This window comes from Acartia tonsa, chromosome 6 (genome assembly GCF_053477335.1).
Source record: "Acartia tonsa isolate MP-2025a chromosome 6, ASM5347733v1, whole genome shotgun sequence".
NCBI lineage: Eukaryota > Metazoa > Arthropoda > Copepoda > Calanoida > Acartiidae > Acartia > Acartia tonsa.
Genome location: NC_137265.1, coordinates 15,698,902 through 15,724,040, shown reverse-complemented (window position 1 = coordinate 15,724,040; position 25,139 = coordinate 15,698,902). Strand labels below are relative to the sequence as shown.

The following is a 25,139-nucleotide window of genomic DNA, read 5'->3' as shown; positions in this document are numbered from 1 at the left end:
CTATAAAGTAGTACATTTTTTTTGTAAGATAATATCTTTAAACCGACTGGGTTTTCCATTTTAAATAAGCTCTGGAAAGATAATTAGATGGTTTTAGACTACTTTAAACACAAATACAAAGTATCTAAGAACTGGAGGGGGAGGGGGGGGGGGGGAATATTAGGTCAAGGGGAAGAGACAATTTGCAATGTTGTAAGGATTTGCAATCATGATGATTTGATAATGTGGTACATGGGCGGAAATGATTTCATATTTTCCCTATTAACAATGTAGACAAAATAATTCAACCAACGGAAATGATTTCATATTTTCCCTATTAACATTGTAGACAAAATAATTCAACCAACGGAAATGATATCATATTTTCCCTATTAACATTGTAGACAAAATAATTCAACCAACGGAAATGATTTCATATTTTCCCTATTATCATTGTAGACAAAATAAATCAACCAGAAATTTTATTATAAACATAAAGGGAAACTCTTAAATAAAATTTCTCAAAAACTATGAAACTAACAGATAGGGAAACTTAGTATCTGTCCCCATAGTGTCCCCCTAGTATCGAGGGGGCTTTGTATATAAGGGGATTTGATGGGAGCTAAAAAATAGCCTAAAACCATCCCAAGTTTAAATTTTAAAAAAATTTTCGAAAACCATCCTAGGATCTATGTGAAGCTTTCCTAAAAAGAAGAACTCCAATAGTTAAGCTTTTATTGAAATCTTCAGATTATGATAAAATCTTTCTAATTTATATCATAGGATATATTTTCCTCATTTAAATCTGGGTGTCTTATTGTTCCTTTATAGAATCAATTTCTTTTTTATGATTTGTTAATTTCTATTTTATCATTTTTAAATTTGTTTTATCATTTGGTTTTAAGCATCTTAGAGAAATAATTGACTACGAAAATCATAAACTAAAACCCTAAATTCTTTCCTAAAAGCTTCGCTACTAAAAATATAACAGAGTGTCCCTTTGAAATCAAACCTTTATATCAGTGTGGCGTCTGAATGAATTTCTATTTACATATTCTCATAATTTTTTCTCAAAAATTTTATTTTTTGTAAATAAAGAAACTACACATATAGTACCAGTAGTACAGCTAATATCAGTAATTTAGAGCGAGTAATATCTGTTTGAAAATTACGTTTTTAAATAGAATTTTCAAAATTTTGAGCACTGATAGTTTAGAACCAACTTATCAAATTAAATAAAAGTTTTTAAGCAAATTACGTGGTTATAAAACTTTCGGTACCAGTGTAAGTTACAGTTCAATGTCCCCTCCCACCCTGGATTATCCTGACAAGTCAACTGTAGTCCATTCAAACTGCCAACTGTCTAATTTGTGTGTGGTTAGTTTGATCATACAATCGTTGATAATATAATGGATGTATTATTACTTGGATCTTACACCAGATTTTCATGTACTCTAATAAAGTGATACTAACAGCTGGATAAAATGACGTTACACCCCATCCACCCCCTATAACCCGTCCCATACACTCCTATTAATTTTGAACTAAAATGAGGTCCATATTAGCAACCTAAATTGACGACAAATTTTCCCCTGTCTATATATCCACGTATTCTATATCCATTAATTGTTGATATTATTAAACCTAGTGTTGCTGTTGTAATCTTTTTAAGGTTATTGCCATGAAAAATTATTAGTTTAAACCAGGGATCTTCAGGGATAAGACAACGGACGATAAATTGATGTACATCCCCAATAATGATTTTAAAAAATCTTTTGCATAGATTAAAATTATTGTTTGAAAATTTGAACTTATCAATCAAGATGTAATAATAGTACCAAAAGTTTTAAGCCAGCGAATGAGAGACACCCATATTAGTCCAGCTGTTAGTGAGATCCTTCGGGATAGACTCATAAAGAGACAGACATCATGTTAATTTTGTATGATACTTGTTTTATTAAGTAATATTAGGAAGGTTATTATTGGAGTTTAAAACTAAAAAATATATTTGCTTATTACTATTTAGTTTCTTAATAGTTTTGTTAAATTGAATTATGGCTCATAATAGTTATTTCTCGCATCGTATTATAAACGGCTTTCCGCGGATATAGAATGTACAATTATAGGATTAAAACCAGTTTTTTAGCCCCGAGGTGCCGAAGGCACGGGCTAAAAATCTGGTTTTAATCTTATGATTGTACATTTTTATATTCGTAGAAAGCTGGATATAATACGATGCTAGACATAGTTTTTTCGTATGGATGAGAACCGGTTCCTATCCACCGGATTCGAATGAATACGAGAAAAGTTATTACTCGCGTTGTAATTGTATTAAAGACAGCTTTCCGAGGATATTAACATGAAAATTTATAAGCTTAAACCAAGTTTTGTTACTCCCGAGGGGCCAGAAGACCCGGGCTAACAAAACTTGTTAATTAATTGATTTTATGATTTTTATCTTAATATTTGTGGAAAAATGACTGTAATATGTTGCTACATTATATACTATTGATGTGTGATTTTTCAGTATGGCTGAGAACCGATTATAATACATAAGATGTAATCTTAAAGCTAAAAAGCACTTTTTAAACAAAATCCTTAGATTAGCCGTTTCATAGATTATAAGTAACTAAAATAAACAAAATGTTTGCTTACCTTGTACATGTTATTAATGTTGAAGTTGTTGTTTAAAATGTTATCCTTGTCTTGGCTAAATTTTATACTTGTTAATTTTCCACAAATTAAAAGTTTTCATCAATAGTTGTTTGTGATTTATTTGGTCCGAAAAATCTTTGAAACGCTGGTCTTCAAAAATTTATCAATGCGTCTGACAAATATTTTAAGGCAATTGGGTTCTAACTTCAAAAATAAAAGTATGGATCTTAGGGGATAAGACAATAGATGATAGATGAACATCCCAATTATGATAAACAAAAAAACATTTTATAAATTATAAATATTAAAAGAAAAGTTGGAACTTTGCTTGTTTAAATAAACCAATCGTGATTTCGGTACCAAAAAGGTTTTGAGCCAACATATGAAGTTACCCTTTTTTTTAAAAAAAATTTTCATTGTTTCCTTACGAAATTCGAGTTCCTGCGGGGATCTTTGTTATCCTTTTTGCTTTCTTAACCATTCTTATCTTAAAATACCGGGTTAAAATATTTTCTTATTTTTACAAAGTTTATGATATTCAATTGAAATAAAAATGGCACAATAAAACTTTTTAATTAATACAAGTATAAAATTCCTATTGGTGTATGTGGTGTCAAGGTCGACTCCCTCCATTCTGCTGGAGACAGACACTACCTCCATTTTATTGGAGACAGACATTAGTGAGTCTCCTTTCTCCGCCCCTCCGATAATTGACGTTTCATCCTCTGAAAAGAATTATGGTTTATGTTGACTAAAATTGACAATATTTACATCGACTTTATGGCTTGAATAATAAGTGACATAGCTAACATAATATCCTTTAAACTACATACTTATGTTGACATAAATTACCTAACCTACCTAGAATAAATAGAGGTTTTTGCATTTTGTTTCATCAAATACATGAAAAAACGGTAAAATTCTATTGATAAAAAGCACAAGTTATGTAATAGGTAAAAACTATGTTTTGATAAAACGCTTTAAAAAATCAGATGTCTAGATTTAGTAGCTGCTGAGTACAGTCCATTCCTCACATATCATTACGGACTGACCGATGGACACACAAAGTGAATTATAGAGTAACTTCGCAACTAATAAGGTTTATCTACTAGAAAAACTTTAACTTAAGATTATAGATATCAAATAGTGTTAACATTTAACTTAATTAAAACACAGATTGCAATTAAATCGGGGACCAAAAATTATGAGGAGGCTTAACAATTTTTTTTTAAATCACGTAAATTCTTAATCTAAAGGACTTGAAAAATATTTTTGTAATCTTGCAAGTTATAAAATCATAAATCAGATTGAAAATAAATCCTTAGTTAATAAGATTTATTATTTATCGAGGATTTTTTCCACTTTTGTATTATTCTCATTTGTATTAGTGATTATAGAGGTTTCATTCCCAAAAAAAACAGGAACTATAAGAAGCTTCAATTTAAAGAAGAGTCATATTGGTCCACGCCGACTAATATGAATACTGATGTTTATAATTACTAAAGGCTACAACCGTAGCATCCAGGGCACTGTATTAGAAGATGGAGGAATAAATAACATAAAACAATTCCGAGAGTTACATATACAAAAAAATACTTAAAACCTTCCTGGGAACTATATAAAGGATTCCTAAAATGGAGCAATCAATTTGTTCTGAAGAAACAATCGAAATACTTTAGGATAATAACGGATGTTATATAAAGTTTTCTTAAATATTCAAAATTCTTTTGTATGTCTAGAAGTCTATCATAGACTTCTAGACATTCTATACAGGCTATGCAAACAAAAATGGTGTCAGTTACATTTCTGTAAACAATTTCTATAAATCAAGGGAATAATTTTTTTCTTTAAATTTTTAAGAGCTGATTTGATTCTGTGATTTTAAATTATTTCTGACCTTGAAATTCAAATCTAAAAAAGATGTTAACATTCATGAAAGCGAAGCTGATCGAACAAATGAAAAGTCAGACATTCGAAAAAAACAAATATAATGTAGTAATAAGGTGTTTGTTTTTTATCATAATTTAGAAGTCTCCATAAATATCCCTTCAAATCTTTTCCAAATTACTTGAATTTACATATTACTATTGTCCTTACATAAAAGTAACAAGGATGTTTGTCTTCGTATGTGTGTAGCTTAAGATCTAGCCAACCGCTTAACCAATATGGTTCTCCTTTACAGTGAAGCTTGTCTAGACCAAGAAAGGTTTATAAATAAATTAGGAAGGATATCACTACCCTCCTAAAAACTCGTTTCAAGAAAAATATGCTTACACCAACAACAAAAATGATTATCTTAAAAAAAAATTAAAAGTGAAGGGTCGACTCCCATCCCTATATCCTTTCACTTAATTGCCTCTAGAGGCATTTAGGGGCGCAGGTTCTAATGTATAAATGCAAAATTAATAATAACTTAGGATATCTCAAGACTTGATCGTAAAATTGACTAAAATATTAAAATTTAAACTTGTTAAAATTTAAATTATTGATTCAAACATTTTATTTATATAAAATATTATCCTAAATACATCTAAACAACCAATAACATTAATAAATTATTCAAAAAATAAAATTTAATCATCACTTCATATAATTTACAACTATAACTTTTAATTTTAATTTAATAACTAATCACTTTAATATTTTTTGTTTATTTTCTAATAAATATTTTAACTATAATTCTATGAACAACACTTTATAGAAAAAGTTCTCACAAGGGAAAATTATTATTTTTTTCAACTTTCACTATCAATATCAATGGCTAGTGTGTGTGTATATGTGTGTGAGTGTGTGTTTGTGTGTGTGTATATATATATGTGTGTGTGTGTGTTTAATAATAACAAATTATTATTGTTATTATCATTTGTGTTAGTGATTTTAACGCCGTGTGGGACAGTAGCTCTGAGACTAAATTTCCAGAGGTTTTAACGGGGAAGGGGTTTTCTCCTCCATCCCCCCCCCCCTCCTGTACAAATACAGTTTCAAGGGGGTAAAGTTAATCAAGTGAAAGATTTGCTAATAGGAAATACTTGGGGGTGGGGGGGGGGGGGAAGGTTGAGTACCATCAGAGACTATCTGAATGAAGAGAATGAAATGGGGGGGGGGGGGGTGCTTGAAGCATTTTCCCACATCTACCAATATCCCCCTTCCCTTCCCTCCTACAATATTTACTTAGATCTTCTCCTTTTTTAGATAACATATATTTTATTTTATCCCCCCCCCCCTCATTCCCCCCTACATCTCCCCTTAATTTGATCGGGAAAAATAAATTTTTATTTCCCTTTTGGAATGATAACCATTTCCCCTCTAACTTCCCAATCGTCCATTTCTCCAGTTATTAATATTTTAGATATTAGATTTATTGAATTAATGGATTAATCATTCCAACAACAAAAAACCAAGTAATATACAGATTAAAACGAGCAAGGGAGATTGAACTGTAAATGAAACAGGAACATACAAAGTTTTATCTCATTCGTTGGCTTAAATTACACCTTCAAATCAAATCTAGATTGGATGGTCCAAGCTAGCTGTGTCAAAACATTCCACTGATAATTCTAATATACAGAAGGGGTAATTTTATTTATCATAATTGAGAGTGTATGAAAATTGCTTACAAATTCAAAGGATGTTGTTTCCATGATTTATATATCCACTGTTAAATGTTACTCCGGTAAGAGATCCATGGTGAAAGTACACTAATATGTGTGTGTATGTGTGTGTGTGTGTGTGTGTGTGTGTGTGTGTGTGTGAGTGTCTGTGTATGCGTGTCTGTGTGTGAGTGCCTGTGCGTATAGACGCGCGTGCTCCCACTTACGGTGTCCAACAAGTAGCGACACCGACGCCTGACAGAAGGACGGACGTACAGGCGGACGTACGGACGGGCGGAAGCCACGCACTGTGGAACTAAACTGCACCACTTTATTTCTCAATCATAATGAAAATATTCGGATCAAGTCAAGCTGAGTATGCCAATAGCCTGTTTTGGCACACGCTACTTGACTTGAGAGAATATTGGCATACTCTACTTGACTAGGGGGAATATTGGCACACTCTGCTTTACTTGGCGTAATATTGGCATACTCTGTTTTACTTGTCAAGATATGCTTTTTCTAAAATTTCGAAATAATTTATGTATATATACTAGCGGCTCCAACCCCGCCCCCCCCCCCCCCTCGATATCTCTAGGGGTATTTGAGGGAAGGAGAGAGCTGAAAATCTCCGTTACATTTAAGTTTTAAAAAGAAAAACTATTGTAACAAAATTATGGTATTTTGAAGGACCAATAAGAAGCTTCATTGAAAGAAGAACCATAACAGTCCATTGATTAGTGATATCTTTTATTTTGAAATTTTAATGGTTTTAGGCTAATTTTCGTAACTTTTCTACTACTTGGAATAGAGAGCTCCTAGATGCTAGGGACGCAACTGCTAGTTTATATATTTTACGTACATGAAGTAGTAAATTTGTAGGTTGAAATTATAACATAAATCGGAAAATATGTTAAATTCATCTTTTTTTATTTTTTTATCATGCTACTTTGTTTGCTAAACTATTGGCATACTATGCTTTACTTGATGAAATATTGGCATACTATGTTTTACTTGGGGGAATATTGGCATACTATGCTTTACTTGATGAAATATTGGCATACTATGTTTTACTTGGGGGAATATTGGCACGCTCTGTTTTACTTGTTGCCATTGGCACACTCAGCTTGACTTGATCCAAATATTCAACTTATACTTAAGGAGGTTTATGATATCAGAGGAAAACTTCAATGCATCCTTATTTTTGGCCGCTCAAAAATAGTTTAATCTAAAAATTATTTGATTTTTATGAAAACAAGAGTTTACAGTACCTTTCATGAAATCGCCTATTAATTAAGCTATAAAATTTTGTTTATTACCTCATGTTAGGTTAGACCAAACGGCCCTTAAGAGGCGATGTCACGAAATGGACTTTACCCAAACATGCTTTTAATTTAAATAATGATCTTTTCTATTTTATAAAATAATTTAGTTAACTTTCCATGTAAATTCCAATGTGCCGCATAATATCTATATGGTTTGATAGAGAACTATTGATATTCAAATAAAATAATTTGAATATTGATATAATACTAAATTATGAAGCAGTAGCGTATCGTCCTCTTAATTAGTCTGTACGTCTGTCTTACAGTCAAGGACAAATATGCCTTACTAGAGGGTGGAGATACCCTCCCCCAAAAAGGAAGCTTCACTGTTAACGAAAACCATATCGGTTTAGCGGTTAGCAAGATCCTTCTCTACATACAAAAAAGCTTACAACTTTATTTGATAGAATTATACGTTCGTAATGGATTGATCGTTAATCTAAGCAAGGAAGAATCGTCCCTTCAATTCGAAACCTGACAATTTAGGGATTTGTAAAATGAATATTTACAGTGTAAATCAAAATTCCAACTAATTATGGATTTTCATGGTCACTCAGTATAGTTTAGAAATTAGAACAAGAATGACAGCATCCATAAATATAGATGTCTCAGGATGGGGGTAAAGGGGTGTTTACCCCACTCAAATTATGAACCCCTGAAACCATGAACCCCATTCAAAATAAAAATACATTAGATTACCCCCCTCAAACCTTTCAAACCCCCTAATTTTAGCACTCTAAAAAATAAAGCTTGGTTTTCCTGGATATAGCAGGCTAAAATACTGAAATATGTTGTGATATTTCGCTTAATCAAAAATAATCTTCAATCTAAAAAAAGTTTTTCTGTTCATACATTACGCTATTTTTTAAAGGACAAATAAATAATAATTGTAAAGTAGTTTCGCTACTAATAAAGCTAATGTGCCCAATGGCTTATTAAACCCTGCGGCCTAATTATAATATACATTTATATTTTGATCTGATTTTCGAGTTAAGTGGTAGTCATACAAAAAGGCTTAATAAATGATATTTCAGAGGAAAACCTTTATTGCAGAAAGGGAAAAAATTGAATTGGTAAACAAATTTTATTAGTCTTAATAAAAAAATATTGGTACTTTTTATTGCTTCCTGATTCGTTGGATCAAAACTAGAATTGTCCAAACTTTTCCAAAAATAATCTTTATATACAGAAGGAGTCATTTACAAGATATTAATGATTTAGCAACAGCCGATTTGTCAGACGCGTGATATAAAAAGGTTGGTTGTCTGAAGCATGAAAATTCTTATCTTTAGGAATAAACTTCTCTTTTCAGGAAAGCTTATTATTGGACCTATTGTCGGGAGTACGTCATCCAACCCCCTCCCCCTACACACACACTACTATTTTGAAATAAGGTCGCATGAACCGATGTAAATCATCAGAAAATCAGACTATGGGTGAAGCCACTTGTTCTATCATAAAAAGTAATAAGTTTTTTGTATGTCCGTTAAGGTCTTGCTAACCACTGAACCAATTGATTTCTCTATTATGGAAAGCTTTATATAGGACGCGGGATGGTTTTAGGCTATATTCTGTCCTTTCCCTCCTAAGTACAAAGCACCTAAATGTAAGGGGCGAAGGGAAATTTATAATAAAAGTTAACAAGCAAGAAGTATAAATGAGAACCATATTTATACTGTCAAACAAATATCTCAGAATGATTCTAAAGAAAATATTCTATGGATGTAACCATAGACTTTTGATTTCATAACTCTTGGATGTGTGTTACAAGTATGTAATAAATGTCTATAAAACCTTCCTATTTATTTTAGGTAGGGTGGGGAAAGCACTAGTCCTCAAAGTTTTATAAGAACGGTTTCTCATTCGCTTGCCTGACAACTTCGGGAACTTTTAGTGAATTTTTATTGGTTACATCATTAAGTTGAATGTCCAAACATTTCAACCATTTATCGTAATATGCAGAAGAGGTAATTTAGTATTTCATCATAGAGGATGTACTGTACGTCAATTTATCAGTTATTGTCTTATCCCTTTGAATCCCTGTGTTCATACCCATCATTTGATGAACACATGGTTTTAAAATTTACAGTATGCTTTTTATAGGTCCCGGAACTAACATTAAGTAGCGAAGCTATTATATAAATAGGGTTCGTCCATACGTTCGTAGCGGATAGCTATTGTCGTTAATTTAGGCATATTAAAATTGTCCTTTTGATTTGATAACAAGATATAGAAAACATAATTGATTGGGGCTTAATACCATGAAGTGGCTAGGACAACCCTCTCAAGAAAATAGCTAAACAAATTTGTATGACTGGCTTATTTTTTTTTTTTTTTTTTAAGTAGAGCACAATCGGTCCAGCGATCAGCAAGATTGACAGACAGAAAGACGGATAAATTTAAGAAAAAAAACCTAAGCATCTATGTATTGTTATATATTTGTTTAACTGCGTTGTAAACCATCATTATAAGAAGAAGTTTTAATTACAGAGGCATTGGTTTAATTACCTCCAATAAAAACAAGAATGGTAACATCCTTAAAAGCGAAGCTCAACTTATCAGATGGTCTATGAAGTAACAACGTATTTTATATTCAACATAGTTTAGAGGTCCTAACGAAAATTCTTATATTATAATTACTTAAATACAGGATTCTTAACGTGGGTATTCTCATATTTTGATACTTAATTATCTTTATTATAGAGATTCTTTGCTTATTTTTATGCCTCAAGGTCCTAGGAATCAATATTCTTAAAGTCCAGTAAACATGATATTTTATCATATAATAAAATAAACACAGTCAAAATGATTATAGAGTTGCTACTCTTTCATTAACCACAAGATATTTATGGACGGACCGACAATAAATGAAGAAAAGCTTCGCTTTTAATAAAAAATAACAGAACTTTTTTGATGTATTTCATCCTATTTATGGGCCTATAAACTATAGTAGTTGTTAGTTATTTGGCTGTCAAAGACAACTGCTTTTAGCCATTGTTCGACCAAATAGGTTCCTATTATCAGAAAACTTACTATTTGCCCAGTGCTGGTTTTTAGCCATTTTCTGAAGGAAGGGAAAATATCTTTCATTAGATCTAAAGCTTCTAGAGAAGGTACTGACGAAGTCATTAGTTGACTTTTAAAAATGATATAAGTAAAATGATCTCACTGTCATATCTATACTTTTCAGGATAGCCCTGTCACAGGTCCGATAATTTAATAGTTTTTTTTTAGGATAGGGGTGTAATCAAAACTAAAGAAATTAATCATTCAAAAAGTGTTCCTTGATATAGTAAAAGTTAACTTGCAAGAACTTTAAATAAAAAAGCATATTTTTTTTTCTGTAGGTGCGATTTCTCTTGGAAGGGTGGCACCCTCCCACTAAATAGTTCTAAACCTTCCCAGGCTCCCAGAGAAGCTACATTATAAAGGAGAACAATGTAGGTTTAGCAAGATTCTTTGATGCTCAAAAAAGAGTAACATCCAGTTACTTTAACACATTGATGAACCAAATTCTTTAGAATTCATAGCCAAGCTCAAGGCGTTTATGTCACGTGAATGTGACTACAAAATTTGTGAAAAATATAGTATATGTACCAAGAACAATCTTTCTTACGTTACCCTGTGATGACCATGATTTATATATATTTAACAAACTATTTTAATGTTTCATTTGTCTAAGATTTCATAACTATGTCAAACATGTTTCCAGCTTACATGTTTTAAAAATCAATGTATATTTGTTCAATTTTTAAACTATTTTACATATATTATCAGTATATTAATTTAAACATATCGTTTGTGCGGACCCTAGTGTATTAATTTGAAACTAAAATAAAGTAACAATAAACAGGTTAAAGTTTCCCTATTTCTTTAGTACGGTGAAAGTAGAAATAAACAGGTAGTTATAGTAGGATTAACCTTATTTTATATGGGGAGTGGGGGGGGGGGGGGGTAATTTGTGTTCGACCATGCTGTGCTCATGATTGTGCAAGGGGGTGTATACTTTGAGGGGATGATAAATAAGAGAGGGCGGGACTTATAAATGAAAGGTATGTCCAGAAAGATATAAATAGACACAACAAAATAATAATAGATTGAGTATAAAGTATATCTGACATGAAAAATATATCTTCTAACCGGTTTATGATAATAACAATAATAAAAGGAAAATCTCATTATTCGCTCTTTTTTTAGGTGCAACTACAAATCCTAGCGATTTTAAAAGACTAAAAATGATAAAAAGATTTTATCCCCCATTATAATAAAATTAGCATAATATTTGAAATGTAAACCTAGATATTTAATTATATCCAATATGATGCATTTCAGTATGGCTGAGAACTGATTCTAATTAAGTTAAAAGATATCAAAATAACAGCTATAAAAAATGTTTTTTAATAAGTCAAAAAGCATCATTTTTAACTTAAAAACGGCGTAAAAAACGTTATTCTATAGCTTTAAATTACTAACAATATTTGTTTAAAAGTATTGTTATATTGGAAGGTTTGTAACGTAAAAACGACGTAAAAAAAACGATTAAAATAACTGATATTCTATAGCCATTAAATTGCTAACAATATTTGTTAAAAGTATCATTAAATTGGATTGCTTTTAACGTAAAAACGGAGTAAATAAAAAAGGTTTAAAAAACTGTTTTTCTATAGCCATTAAATTACTAATAATATTTGTTAAAAAGTATCGTTAAATTGGACGGTTTTCAACGTAAAAATGACATGAAAACGATTAAAATAACCATTATTCTAAAGCCATTAAATTACTAATAATATTTGTTGAGAAGTATCATTAAATTGAACGATTTTAAACATAAAAACAACGTAAAATACGATTTAAAAACCGCTATTCTATAGCCATTAAATCACTAACAATATTTGTGCCAAATTGTCTGTAATATGATGCATTTCAGAATTGCTGAGGACCGACTCCAATCTAGCGGATATAGCCATATATAGTTTATAAAACTTTGGGTACCAAATGTAATCTACAGTCCAATGTTTACAAATGGTTATAAAACTTTGGGTACCAAAAGTAATTTACAGTCCAATGTTCACTAATGGTTATAAAAGTTTGGGTACCAATTAGTCCTGATTTAATATTATTTGCCTTATTTATTATAGGTTTAATAATTGAGAGAAAATTGCCTGTAATATGAGGCATTTCAGTATGGCTGAGAACTGATTTTAATCTAGCGGATATTTATCGGTTGCAAAGCCATACTGAAAAAAATAAAAGATCCCTCATTCATGGAAATATTTACAAGGTAGAACATGTTGTATAGTTAGGTTGCTAATATGGACCTCATTTATTGGTAAGGGGTAAGGGGTTGGGGGCAGACCCACATGGCAGGATTTATGCTAGTTTTCATTTACTAGGTTTAAATTTAGGATCAATTATTTTTTTCCTGTAACAAAATTAACATTAACTTTTTGTGCAAAAATAAACCACTGAAAATAAAGAAAGGAGTCTGAAATTTTTTGTGTAGATTCCTTAGACAAATAAAAATCGCAGTTCTATTTTGCTTCATGATCGATTTTTATGTTTAAACCCCTATAATTATGTAATCTTCGTTCGTAGGTTTTACGTTTAAATTTCGGATAAATTATTTTTTTCCTTTCACAAAATTAACGTTAACTTTTCGTGCAAAAAAAAACATTTAAAATAAAGATAGGAGTCTGAAACTTTTTGTGTAGATTCTTTAGACAAATGAGAATCGCAGTTCTTTTATGCTTCATGATCGATTTTTACGTTTAAATCCCTTTAATTATGCAATCTTTGTCCGTAGGTACTACGTTTAAAAAAGTCTTTTTTTTATACTATTAAATAATAATGTTGATTGTCTTTGAGTGTCGTTTACTCGTTAGCCTTTCAATGTAGATCGATGAAATTTTAAACATAGCTAGTTAAATTAGTTGGTAGTCTCTGTATAAAATTTCATTAATATCACATGAATACAAAAAAACTTATTACAATCGTAAAAAACGACACTAAAAACCATAAACCCCAAATGATAATAAAAAAAACATTTTTAAAATAAATTATTTCAGACTGTTCACGTTATCGTCAGCTAAGGGGTTAATACGAGCCCACTTATTGAAACCATTTTTAAGATTTTTCATGAAAGCGAAAGTGTTCCCCATTTTCAGGCCATAAAGGGGGAGAGGGAAATGGCCACAAACCGGTTAGAAGATATATTTTTCATGTCAGATATACTTTATACTCAATCTAATAATATATGCAAATGGGGGGGGGGGGGAGCCAAAGAAATTAATTAATTATCTAAATGTTTACAAACAGTGTTTCTTGAAGTGCAATGAATTTTCAAAACCTGCAACGAAGTTTGATTCTATAACATCAATAGTCGTCATAAAAGTACAACAGTGTTAATTAAATCTTTTTTTGGGCGCGAAGCTTTTCTAAATATTGGGTCTGTTAGTATGTCAGTAACGTATATATCTGACCGTTTTGATTTTCAACCTTTGCATCATGATTCCTGTGACAGGTATAGTTACGAAAACGTAGCAACCGTACGTTCATTGTTCTTGTTGACTTTTATAGAAACAAAGATGACAACATCCATAAAAAGCGAAGCTCTAATTCAGATAGTAAAACAAACAAGCACTTGTATAGGGTGTCATAACTTGATAAACAGAATATAAATTTGTATGCATAAAAAAATTTAATATGCATTTGTGGCAAAAAAGATTTATATACAGTTTAATGTTTAATTTAAAAATAATGATAATTGACCAGGTTGTCTAATAATCATTCCAAATATCAGATTAATAGGATTATTAAAACATACAAAAATCAACATGTTTGAAATCAATAGGGTAATTCAACATGCTCAAACGATAAGAGCCATGAACCAAATTAAATTAAATCAAATTATCCTTTTAAAAATTACTTTCAAATGGAAAATAGAGGAAAGAGTATATTTATAGAAATACTACGCATGTAAATAAAAACTAGGATGACAACATCCAAAAGTAGCGAAGCATAAAAAAATCATAGAATTAACAAATAGACTAAGCGAGGTATAGAGCAGATATTTAGTTCTCATAACAGTGAAAAAAGAGACAGAATGTGCAAAAACTCCATGAAAATCACGAAACCTTAAAAAATAACGTTTACATCTTTTGAAGCATGACCTATAGACAGATGAAAAAAAAAAACAATTATAGATTAGATGCGCATACGTCATAGGAATCTTCATAGAAAATTTCAGGTGTCTTTCTTAAATAGCAGTTGAGAAATCCACACTTGCCTCATAGCGTTACGGACTGACGGACCGACTTACGGACAGACAAAGGAATTGTAGATTAGCTTTGCAACTAAAAATACTTGATGCTGTTATTTATTGAATCTAAAGTAACCTGACTACTTGATACTTTAGAAGAAAAACAATTTTATCTTTATACTTTTCTTCCAAATAATTTAATACTATTATAAATTCTTATTTTTAAAAACATTATATTTAATCTACTTAAAATTTACGCAACATTTTAGATTTTTATATAAAAAGTATCTCTATAATGTTTTCCGCGGATATTAAAGTAAAAAAAAATTATAAGCAGAAGCCCAGTTTTGTTGGCCCTCAGGATCCAAAGGGCAACAAAACTGGGATTAATTTAAGATTTATTTAATTATACGTAAAAAATAATATGGTTAAAGGTTGCGAGATTTTTTAGACAATTATTGCATCGAACATTTGTATAACATGTGTGCTTTTCTTGTTTTGTAAGACTGTTGTCGTAATCTTATTAGAATAACATCGATAATATGTCAGCCTTGACCACTTATAACCATATATTGTAGTTGCGACTTTGCCCCTAGCCTCTAGGGGCTTTGCCCCAAGAGGTAATTAAAATAAAAATTGGAGATGCAACTACTAATTTCAAACTGATTAAAAAAAATAGGGGGATTTTTTTATGTCTCACCCTCCCAAGAAAAAAGAATCCGATCGGTTCAGTGGTTACCTAGATCTTAAGGAACAGACGGACGGCCAGACGGAAAGACAGACATCAAGCTATTTTGTATGATAAGATTATGGAGAACAGTATGTGGATAATATGCAGGAATAAGGTATAACCAACAAGCGAAATAAATCTAAAATAATATTTGGGGGGCAAATGGAGAGGTCGTCAATTTTACGATATGTTGCCCCCCAACGACAGCTGAAAAACACGTATAGGTTTCGTGATTTTTTTAGAATTAATTTCGTTATTGGTATAAGCTGGATAATATGTCAGCCATTACTACTATGTCTTATGTCATACTGTCGACATAAACAATTTGCATTGAATATTTACACAAAAAAAGTTATTTTTTTTGTTTTTATGTAGGGGGAGAATGTCAATCAAAAATCAGCCACGTGACGTCATAAAAACGAGGGATTATCCATCTCTATGTTAGTGGTTTTCTTCCTACTTCTCCTTTTATCTTCCTCATTTTTATGACGTCACGTGACTGATTTTGAGTGACTTTTCCCCCCTACCTTTTTATTGCTAAGTAGTTTTCATTGTTGACAAGAGGAAAAATTGTAGACAACAAAGTTTTTCTTCAACTAATATATTCCTTTTCGACAAAAGAATGATGAACATCTACCTTTACTAATTGCTGAGGAGTGGAGGATTCTTTCACTTATTAAATCTTCCTCTAAATCTGATGAACTTGTAAAGTCTAAAGATCCATAGGATTCTCTTTCTGATAACTCGGAGATCTAGATAGATAATGTTTGATACTTAAGATCCCCATAACAGCTGCTTTAACATTTGTTGGCTTTAAAAAGTTTTGGGACTTCTATTTTGTATTGCAAACTTAAATTACCAAACTTTTCTACCAATAATTTTAATATAAAAAAGGGATAATTTTAGATTCTATCATTGGGGATGTACATGTACAATTACATCAATATATTTTTTGTCATATTGTCGACAAAATAATAGATATATAACGTCAATAGAGCGTTACCAGTTTGAAAGGGGACCATGGTCTTTGCTCCACAGATTATTACGTCATAGCCAATGAGAGGTTAGTGAAAACAGTAAAAGGGTCGAACTATGACGTCAGAAAAAATTTACAATTAACCAATGAGAGGCCGCTATATATTTTACCACAGTGAATACTGGCTTCTTATTGGTTAATTGTAAATTTTTTCTGACGTCATAGTTCGACACTTTTACTGTTTTCGAGGTTAGTATACACCAATGGTAAAATTTATGCTGGCCTCTCATTGGTTATTCTACCGTATGACGTCATAATCTGTGAAGCCACTTTTTCTTGCTTCTTGCTTTAATTAATAAAGTTTGATACAAAAAAATGTAACTTACATTGTCAATTTCTTTTTCTCCGATTAAAACTCCACCATTTATCTAGAATATAAAGACAATTTTTATTTATAAATTTCATGTATGGTGGAGGACTTTGGTTCCCTAACTCAGAATCAATTATAATTTTCTAATAGTTTATGATGAAAGGTTTTGTGATTTTTCACCTAACATTATGTTGAAAATAAGGGCAGATAATTTTTTTGCCTAACCACGGTGGTGCTCTTACCCTGTGGGGCCAACTTAAACTTTTACCCAATATAACCTAACCTAACTTAAGAATATAGGTATAACACTACCCCCCCCCCCCTATCCGACCTTATTTCAAATGCATTTTAAAATAAGGGAGTGGGTTTCGGTTAAATATTTATAAATTTTGTATATTTAAAATAAAATAAATAATTGCTGAAAATAAAATATAAATAAGTCGTCTTTTCCTGAGGACTTGGGACTAGCATTGGAACTGTTTTCTGATTGGTTGACCGAGATATCATGGCGTCATCCATACTGGCGAGGTCTGTTGTGGACTTCCTGAAATATATGAAACTAATAGATACAAAATTTATTGATAAATATTTTGACAGGGTAATTTTTGTCAATTTAGGTTGCTACAATAGTCCTCAGATGATGGTCAATACGTTCCTCTGTGATCAGGGGAGGGGATAGAGAAAAATGATAAGGTGGGGGAGATGTATCTTTATATTATCCAGCTGGGATAAATATTTTATCAGGGTATGTGAGAATCTCTCCCAATATCCACTTATTCTATATTCATTATGGAACAACTTAGATTAGATAATAGTTTGGGTGTGTTTCTCCATCCTTTTCAGAAAACTATGACCAAGTTTTAATTACATCATGAAGAAACTTCAATAAAAGAAATAAAATGAAATAGTTGTATAAAAACGATTACTTGACCCCATTTTACTTTTCACACAAATTTCTTTGGGTGATTTCTCTTTGGAGGGTGAAGACACATTTCCTTAAAACATAAGAAGCTTAACTTTAAGACATCCTGTTACTTTAAAACAATGATTTACCTGTATGACCAGTTGTCCTGCCAGAACAGAAATGGCACTTTCAGGTAATAGAACAAGTCTTCGTACTCTGAAATTATCATAGATTAAAAAGTTTGTGTATAGTCCCTTTCGTGGCAACGCCTCTTAAGGGGCGTTTCGTCGTATTTTCATAGTAGCTTTTGATAGGTTATTTTAGGTTAGGTTAGGTGATTGGCCCACAGGGTTAGGCAATTGAACTCGCAGGGTTAGAGCCCTCCGCAGGGGCTAGAAGTAAGAGAAAATCTACTGAGAAAATACGACGAAACGCCCCTTAAGAGGAGTTGTTATGAAAGGGACATACCCAAAAGTTTTTTACGATAACTTTTTTATACTCTTAAAACTTTGTTTTTATGAGAATAAGATTGGTAAACATACAAGAATATTTTTATTGTAAAAAAATTGGATTTTGTAAATCTAAATTCATTTTATTTCTTGAGAATTGAAAGTAAGTATTTTAAGATTCTATTTATTTTTTTCTTGTTGAAAATGACCTCAATTCGTTTGCTCAAGTTTGCGGACTTTTTTTCAATGATGTTTAAAGTTTAACTTTTAACATGAAGGCTTCTAGGGGCACTTGTGGTAGGGAAAAAGGGGGAGTCTTGTTCCCCCAGCACATTGAATTTAATTTTCGTTTTAAAAAGAAAAAAAGTAAAAGAAAATTTAGTCGGGGAGCTTTCTTGTCTAGGGGCGATTGTTCTTGTTAGGGTGGTGTCCAAAATAGTTGTAAACCTTCATAGGACATAAATGATAAAGGAGAACCACAATGGTTCAGTGGTTAGCAAGATCCTTTGGTAGAGACAGACATATAAATGTTGAATAAATGTAAAATAGATATTAAATCATTTAATGGTTGTTAAACACTTTGATAAAGTCAAGCTTACATAAAATATTAACATTTGTCTGTTTGCTAAAATTTTAATTTAATAAATATTGCATAGGAACTCAGCTTTAGCTGTAGTTTTAATACTGCTGTATGTAATAAACACCAAGTTTGTAACTTTATTTGATGTTATAAGCGTCCGTGACAAATAAAATTTATTTCTTATTGGAAAAAAAGTATTAAAATTTTCTTGGAAAAAAAGATTAAACTAAATTGAAAATTCATTTTTATTGTTCACAGGGTTGCAGGGAAAGAAAATTGAAAGAAAGTCTATAGGTTCATATAATCATGTTAATTTTTGCTAAATATCCTACCCAGCTGTTTTTTTGTAATGATTCCTAGAACAAGAAGGTACAAAGCTGTAACAGATAAATATTTATAATCAAGCCTTAAAAAGTAAGTATGTACAAAATAAAGCAATTTTCAACAAATATACGTAAAAACTTGTTTAGGCTTGTTGTGATTGGCGAGATCTTTATGGAGAGACAAATACCCACACACACACATACACACACAAATACCACCCCCCCCCCACACACACATCCAGTAAATTTACTATATTAGAAATATTTACCTTGTGAGCTGTCATTTGGATCTATAAGATCCATCCCGTACTCTGGAAAGGGTATAGGACCCTTTATTGGACCATCCTCTGAAACAAAAATAGCTTAAAAGCTGCATGCATGTAAATCAAATATTTGTTTTCCATATCAGAGACATCCAACTGTTTTACAAGATTTTTTATTGGAAACAGAAAACCTAACTATCATCTCTGGTTTTTAACATAAATCGAAAAAGATTTTTTTCCTGTGCCTACCATCTCCGGGGGCCCTATCACCAAAGGTGTCTTACCTGCGATGCCATTACCCTGAGGGACAACTTAGTACCCAATATATCATGATGTATAGTAATAAACAAACAAACAAGAAGCTAATCCTATCCGTTCTTTTTTCTCTTCTCGGCACTTTTAAAGAAATTGCCAACTTTAAGAAATATTTTTGCTATGGAAAAAATTTACCTAAAAAAAGCAAGATGTCTTCCGTTGAGTTCAAGGCGAACGGAGTATCTTTTTCTGTTAATTTGATCTCCTGCGAATCTATTTCATCAACAAGAGAGGCATCAGTCTCATACTCATAGAAGGTCACCTCCTCACATAGCTCCTCGTGGATCTAAAAAAAAACAAGGATGACAACATTCCTAAGTAGAAAAGCACAAAAAATGGATGGACTTCATGAAAATTGAGTTAAATAGCAGATGATTAGTGGCCTTGAATAAAGATTAAACTTTCAGGGGGGAAAATCACATTTGTTTAAATATTTATATTTTGTAGCATTACTGACAGACAAACCGACCAAATAAATTACATAATGGATGCTTCTTGGTGTAGGTAATCTTCACACAAAGTTTCAGCCATCTATCTTAAATAGCAGGAGAGCAAAAATATTGTTGCCCCCTGAACGTATCTGACTGACGGACAGACATTTTAAATTATAGAGTAACTTCTCTAAGCGGACAACAAATTATTTTTTTTTAAATTGTATGTGAACAAGGAAAATTATGTCTACAGTAGCGTAATATTGAAGTTTCAAATATTGCATTGTTAAGGATTAACAGAAGAATTGCAGACATTATAAATATAGACTAGCTTCGCACTAAAATATCTAAACTGGACTAAACACGTAGTTTAAGTTTTTATTAAAATACGTCAGTGTATAGCATCGTATCATAGACAATTTTCCACGAATATTGAAATAATAATCATAAATTGATATCAGTTTTGTTAGCCCGAGCCTTCGGGTCTAACAAAACTTATTTTAATCTTATATTTTTTCACATAATATCCGCGGAAAGGTGTCTTTGATGCGATGCGATAAATAACCATTTTCCATAAAATGTATGATGTACTAACTTTTAAGTGGGAAGTAAAAATTCTTTGTGTAAATAGGAAAAATAAAATTTTAAAGAATCAATTATTAATTTTCTTTGTAAAAATGATCTCAGTAGCACCATGTTTAAGAACAGAAAACATAAATTTCTAGCATGTATTTGGTCATAGACAATTCGAGATAATCGCGTTACCAGGAACATTTTACCGTGAACTGCAATAGATCAAAATTCGACGGAAGTATATACCCTAAAGTGTAACAGCTCTGCTAGGGCATTAAGTGATAATATTTGCACTGTTTTTCCAACAAGAACTCCAAAACTGCGAATAAACTTTTTATTTTTGCATGGCCAGCTCTTAGATCTTTAGTTAAATCATGTAAAATCATGCAATGATTGAGAGGACTAGTACCCAAAGTTTTGTTAAAATTTGTCTTATTTGTTGTATTTAAAACTTTGGGTACTCATTAAAAATCTTGATTGGTGGGTGCAAACTAGCAGTGTCCAATCTTTCCCACCAATAGGTTTAATCTACAAAGGGGATAATCTTGTAATCATCAATGAGAATGCACATTAATTTATCAACCATTGTCTTATCTCTTAACTATTATTATATTTTTGTTATTCGTAGATTTTCTTGTTATTACTGTACTACTTATGCAAATAATCGTCCTAGTTTTTTTTTAAACCTACCACTACAGTTGAAGTAGACCCTGGTGGTAAAGAATCTAAATTAATTTATCTTTTATACAAATTTTATATTGAATTAGTAAACGAGAAAGAAAATAAGACACTACTTGTAAAAACGTCATAGAACTAATATGGCAAACGCAAATGAAAAACATGTTTTACTTTGAGTTATGAATCGACATATGTTTGTTAAAACTTGGATGTTGCACCAGATTGTCTTGTACCTTAAAAAGTGATACTCGGAGCTGGTTGAAATAACGATACCACCCCTCCATCCATCCACTTTTTCCCCTCCCCTCCTTCTGGATGAACGAAGTGACCAATAAATGAGGACTATTGTAGCAACCTAAATTGACGATAAATTCCCCTGTGAATATGTCCATTAGGTTATGAAACTTTCAGTTAAAGGTCGTGCAGTTATAGGGTCTGATGTTTTTATTTTATTATTGATCTATTAGAAGTAAAGGCCAATATCAAATTTTTTTAGATTTTACAATTTTCATTAAAAATAAATTTGTATAAAATGCCTGTAGAAGTTATAGAATTTGATCTGGAATGAATGTCGGCAGAGGTCGGTTTGTAGCCAGCAGTGGTCGGTTTGTAAGACTGACTCTGTAGGTCTTCATGCATCACACTTGTCTCAAAATCAGCCTGTTTTTTTAAAATAATTTTCTCACATATAGTTGAAATTAAATTTTAGATACTTGGGAAACTTTTACTAAATCTTGATGGGTTGGTTCAATATCAAACTTTTTTCGCCAATAGATTAAACTCTACAGAAGTGTAATCTTGTTTATCATAATTGGGGTTGTACATCAATTTATCTTCCAGTGTCTTATCCCTTAAGATCCCTGCATTTTACTGATAGTTATATGTACTTCAATCTAAATCAGGCATCTAATTTAAAAGGATAAGACAATGGACGATAAATTGTTATACATCCCAAAACAACGTTACCCCTTCTGTAGATTTAAAGTATTGGTTGAAGTTTTTGACGCTGCATTGCAAGTTTGAAATTAACAATTTAAAAGTTATAATAAAATAGATTGGACCAATAAAATATTGAAGAATGTAAAATTTTCCTGATATTCATCTAGGTCATCAACAATATACTCTTCTTCCCCGGAATCAGATTGGTATGCAACATCAATAACTGTAGAGCTGTCGTCATCCATTTCTGTTGTACAGGGTGCAATACTTAAAAATGTTATGAAAGGTTCAATACTTAAAAGTTGAATGAAGGGCGCAATACTTAAAAATCGTTTAAAAGGGATACACAGTGCCTTCGAAGGTGCTTTGACTTTAGTGTCAGAACCTAAATTGGGACATAGTGCATTTCATTACCCTAGGTTAGGTAACTTCCTTTCACTTTTCAACAAAATCTAAAATGCAGCGGTTTTTGAGAAAATTAGATTTAAAAATTTCAAGTTCAATTTTCACCCACTAGGAGTTACCGCATAATCATGTCAAGAAAAGCAAAGATTATTTATTTAAAATTTTGAACAACTTTGCTTTTATAAAGTCAGTCACAAAACCTCTCTATATATGATTTATTTAAGGCTGAATTTCCGTGACCTTTGCAAAGCAATTGATAAAAATGGCCATTAATTAACTCACTTCAGGAGTGGTTTTATGAAGAACTTTATAAATGCAAAGTTGTTCAAATAACTCCTAGTAGGTGAAAATTGAACTTGAAATTTTCAAATTTAATTTTCTCAAAAACCGCTGCATTTTAGATTTTATTGAAAAGTGAAATGAAGTTACCTAACCTAGGGTAATGAAATGCACTATGTCCCAATTTAGGTTCTGACACAAAAGTCAAAGCACCTTTATTTGCACTGTGGATAAAATGTTAAAAAAGGTCATCCAATTCTGTTCTGCAGGGTACAATACTTAAAAATGTTATGAAAGGTTCAATACTTAAAAATTATGCAAATGGAATAGAATGTGTTAAAAATAGTCTTCCATTTCTGTTACAAAGGGTACAATACTTAAAAAAAAAAAACGGACTAACATTTTAACAAAAGTAATTAGTGTCTATCCATTTCCTTTTTAAAGGGTACAATACTTTAAAAATTTGCAATGGTACTATAAATATTAACTTATTTCTAGAAAAAAGATAAGTTAAAGAATAGCTTCTAGTAAAATATTTATGTAGAGATTAATGCCATCCATTTCAGTTGTTATAATTTTGTCCAAAAATATTAAAGCTCTATTTAGAAAATTAAGACAATTATTTGGTTTAAAAGTATAACTTAAAAAAATACTCAAAAACATCTGATATAAACATTATAACTGTTTTAAGTGTTGTATTTGTGTGAGTGGGAAAACATTTGAGTAATAAAAACATAAAAACAAGGATGACAACATCCATAAAAGCGAAGCTCTAAAACAGTAGGACAAACGAACATTAACACTAGTATAGTGTCAGAAGGAATCAGTGAATAATCAGAATATAAATGAATAATATTTGAAACAAAATTGTCAGCTTCTACCAATAACGAAATTAATTCGGGGAAAAATCACGAAACCTATACGTGTTTTTCAGCTATCGTTAGGGGGCAACACATCGTAAAATTTACGACCCCCAACATATTTAAAATGGACATACGGACATTTTGGTAACAATTACAAAGTTGCTACGTTTTCAAAATCGTACCTAACTACTACAGGAATCACCATGCAAAGTTTGAAGTCGATAGGACAATTCTAACCGTTACGGACGTACGGACGGACAGACCAAACCTAATTATAGAAAAGCTTCGCTTTTGAAAATTGAAAGAAAGAATTAAGCATTAGTCTATATAAGGAATACCAACAAACTTATGGTTTTTTTTATACAGAATCTTTACTACAACTTCTTTTAAACAGGTATTTAAAAGTCAAATTTAAAGCATCAAAAGGATATTCTAATTTTTATATATTTAATAATTTTTCAGTATTTTTCCTGAATGAATTTCAGCAGGAACAGCTCTTTCAACTCCAGGCTGATGAGTTTCAACCAATGAGGATTTAGAATCTACAAAATTTATTGGTAATATAAATATTTTTAAACTTTATAAATTTTGAAATGAAACTTAATAACTAGTATAATACCAATAAATCCTTACACAAAAGTAACAGGGTGTCTGTCGGTCTTTTGATTAGCGAATAAATGCAATAAAGTTCAGTTGTAAGGGAAGCTTCTTATAGGAAATGTTTGTAACAGACAATATACCCTTTGGTTAAACGACCTTTGTCTGCAAGTACATTGTAATACGTAGCGCCTGTTTAATGGCACTGACATTAAGGCATAATTTTTAAATTCACTAGTATGGCACATTGTTGAAGAAACTCAACCCGACAACTCCCCGACTGTAAACAAGAACGCCATTATTAACGATATGCCGTGTATGTTCAAAAGGTAGAATAATGGCTTGTGACTATCCTCCATCCATAAATTCAATACCTTTGCTACTACGGTTGGATGGCACTGAAATAAAGCTGGCAGCTTCATAGATAACTTGATGATCCAAAACAGACTCAGCACTATAGTTCACGAACAATCCATTATGCACATTATTTTAAGGGATGTTTACTCCCCCCCCCCCCTTCTTATCTTTGAAAAGTGTTACTTTGTACCCACACCCTTCTAAAAAAAAGCTTGGATTATTTGACTGTGATAAAATATTATGTCATATTTATAACTTTATGGTTTTAGCATCTATTTAAGTAACTGCTTCTCTCACTGA

The 25,139-nt window shown here is 31.4% G+C and overlaps 1 protein-coding gene across 1 annotated transcript in view; it reads right to left on the bottom strand.

Moving 5' to 3' along the window:
- The window catches only part of LOC145322984 (uncharacterized), a 162,009-nt gene that overhangs the window by 45,032 nt on the left and 91,838 nt on the right, over nucleotides 1-25,139 (bottom strand). Inside the window, exons 19-31 of the mRNA XM_080165372.1 lie at nucleotides 24,857-24,936; nucleotides 24,359-24,427; nucleotides 22,494-22,588; nucleotides 21,936-22,062; nucleotides 21,412-21,446; nucleotides 19,853-20,003; nucleotides 19,409-19,486; nucleotides 17,937-18,003; nucleotides 17,336-17,427; nucleotides 16,900-16,943; nucleotides 16,175-16,289; nucleotides 3,233-3,359; nucleotides 2,635-2,692 (exon numbers count right to left, since the gene is read on the bottom strand). Of these exons, the coding sequence (XP_080021498.1) occupies nucleotides 2,635-2,692; nucleotides 3,233-3,359; nucleotides 16,175-16,289; nucleotides 16,900-16,943; nucleotides 17,336-17,427; nucleotides 17,937-18,003; nucleotides 19,409-19,486; nucleotides 19,853-20,003; nucleotides 21,412-21,446; nucleotides 21,936-22,062; nucleotides 22,494-22,588; nucleotides 24,359-24,427; nucleotides 24,857-24,936 (1,138 nt within the window). The remainder of the gene's footprint in view (nucleotides 1-2,634; nucleotides 2,693-3,232; nucleotides 3,360-16,174; nucleotides 16,290-16,899; nucleotides 16,944-17,335; nucleotides 17,428-17,936; nucleotides 18,004-19,408; nucleotides 19,487-19,852; nucleotides 20,004-21,411; nucleotides 21,447-21,935; nucleotides 22,063-22,493; nucleotides 22,589-24,358; nucleotides 24,428-24,856; nucleotides 24,937-25,139) is intronic.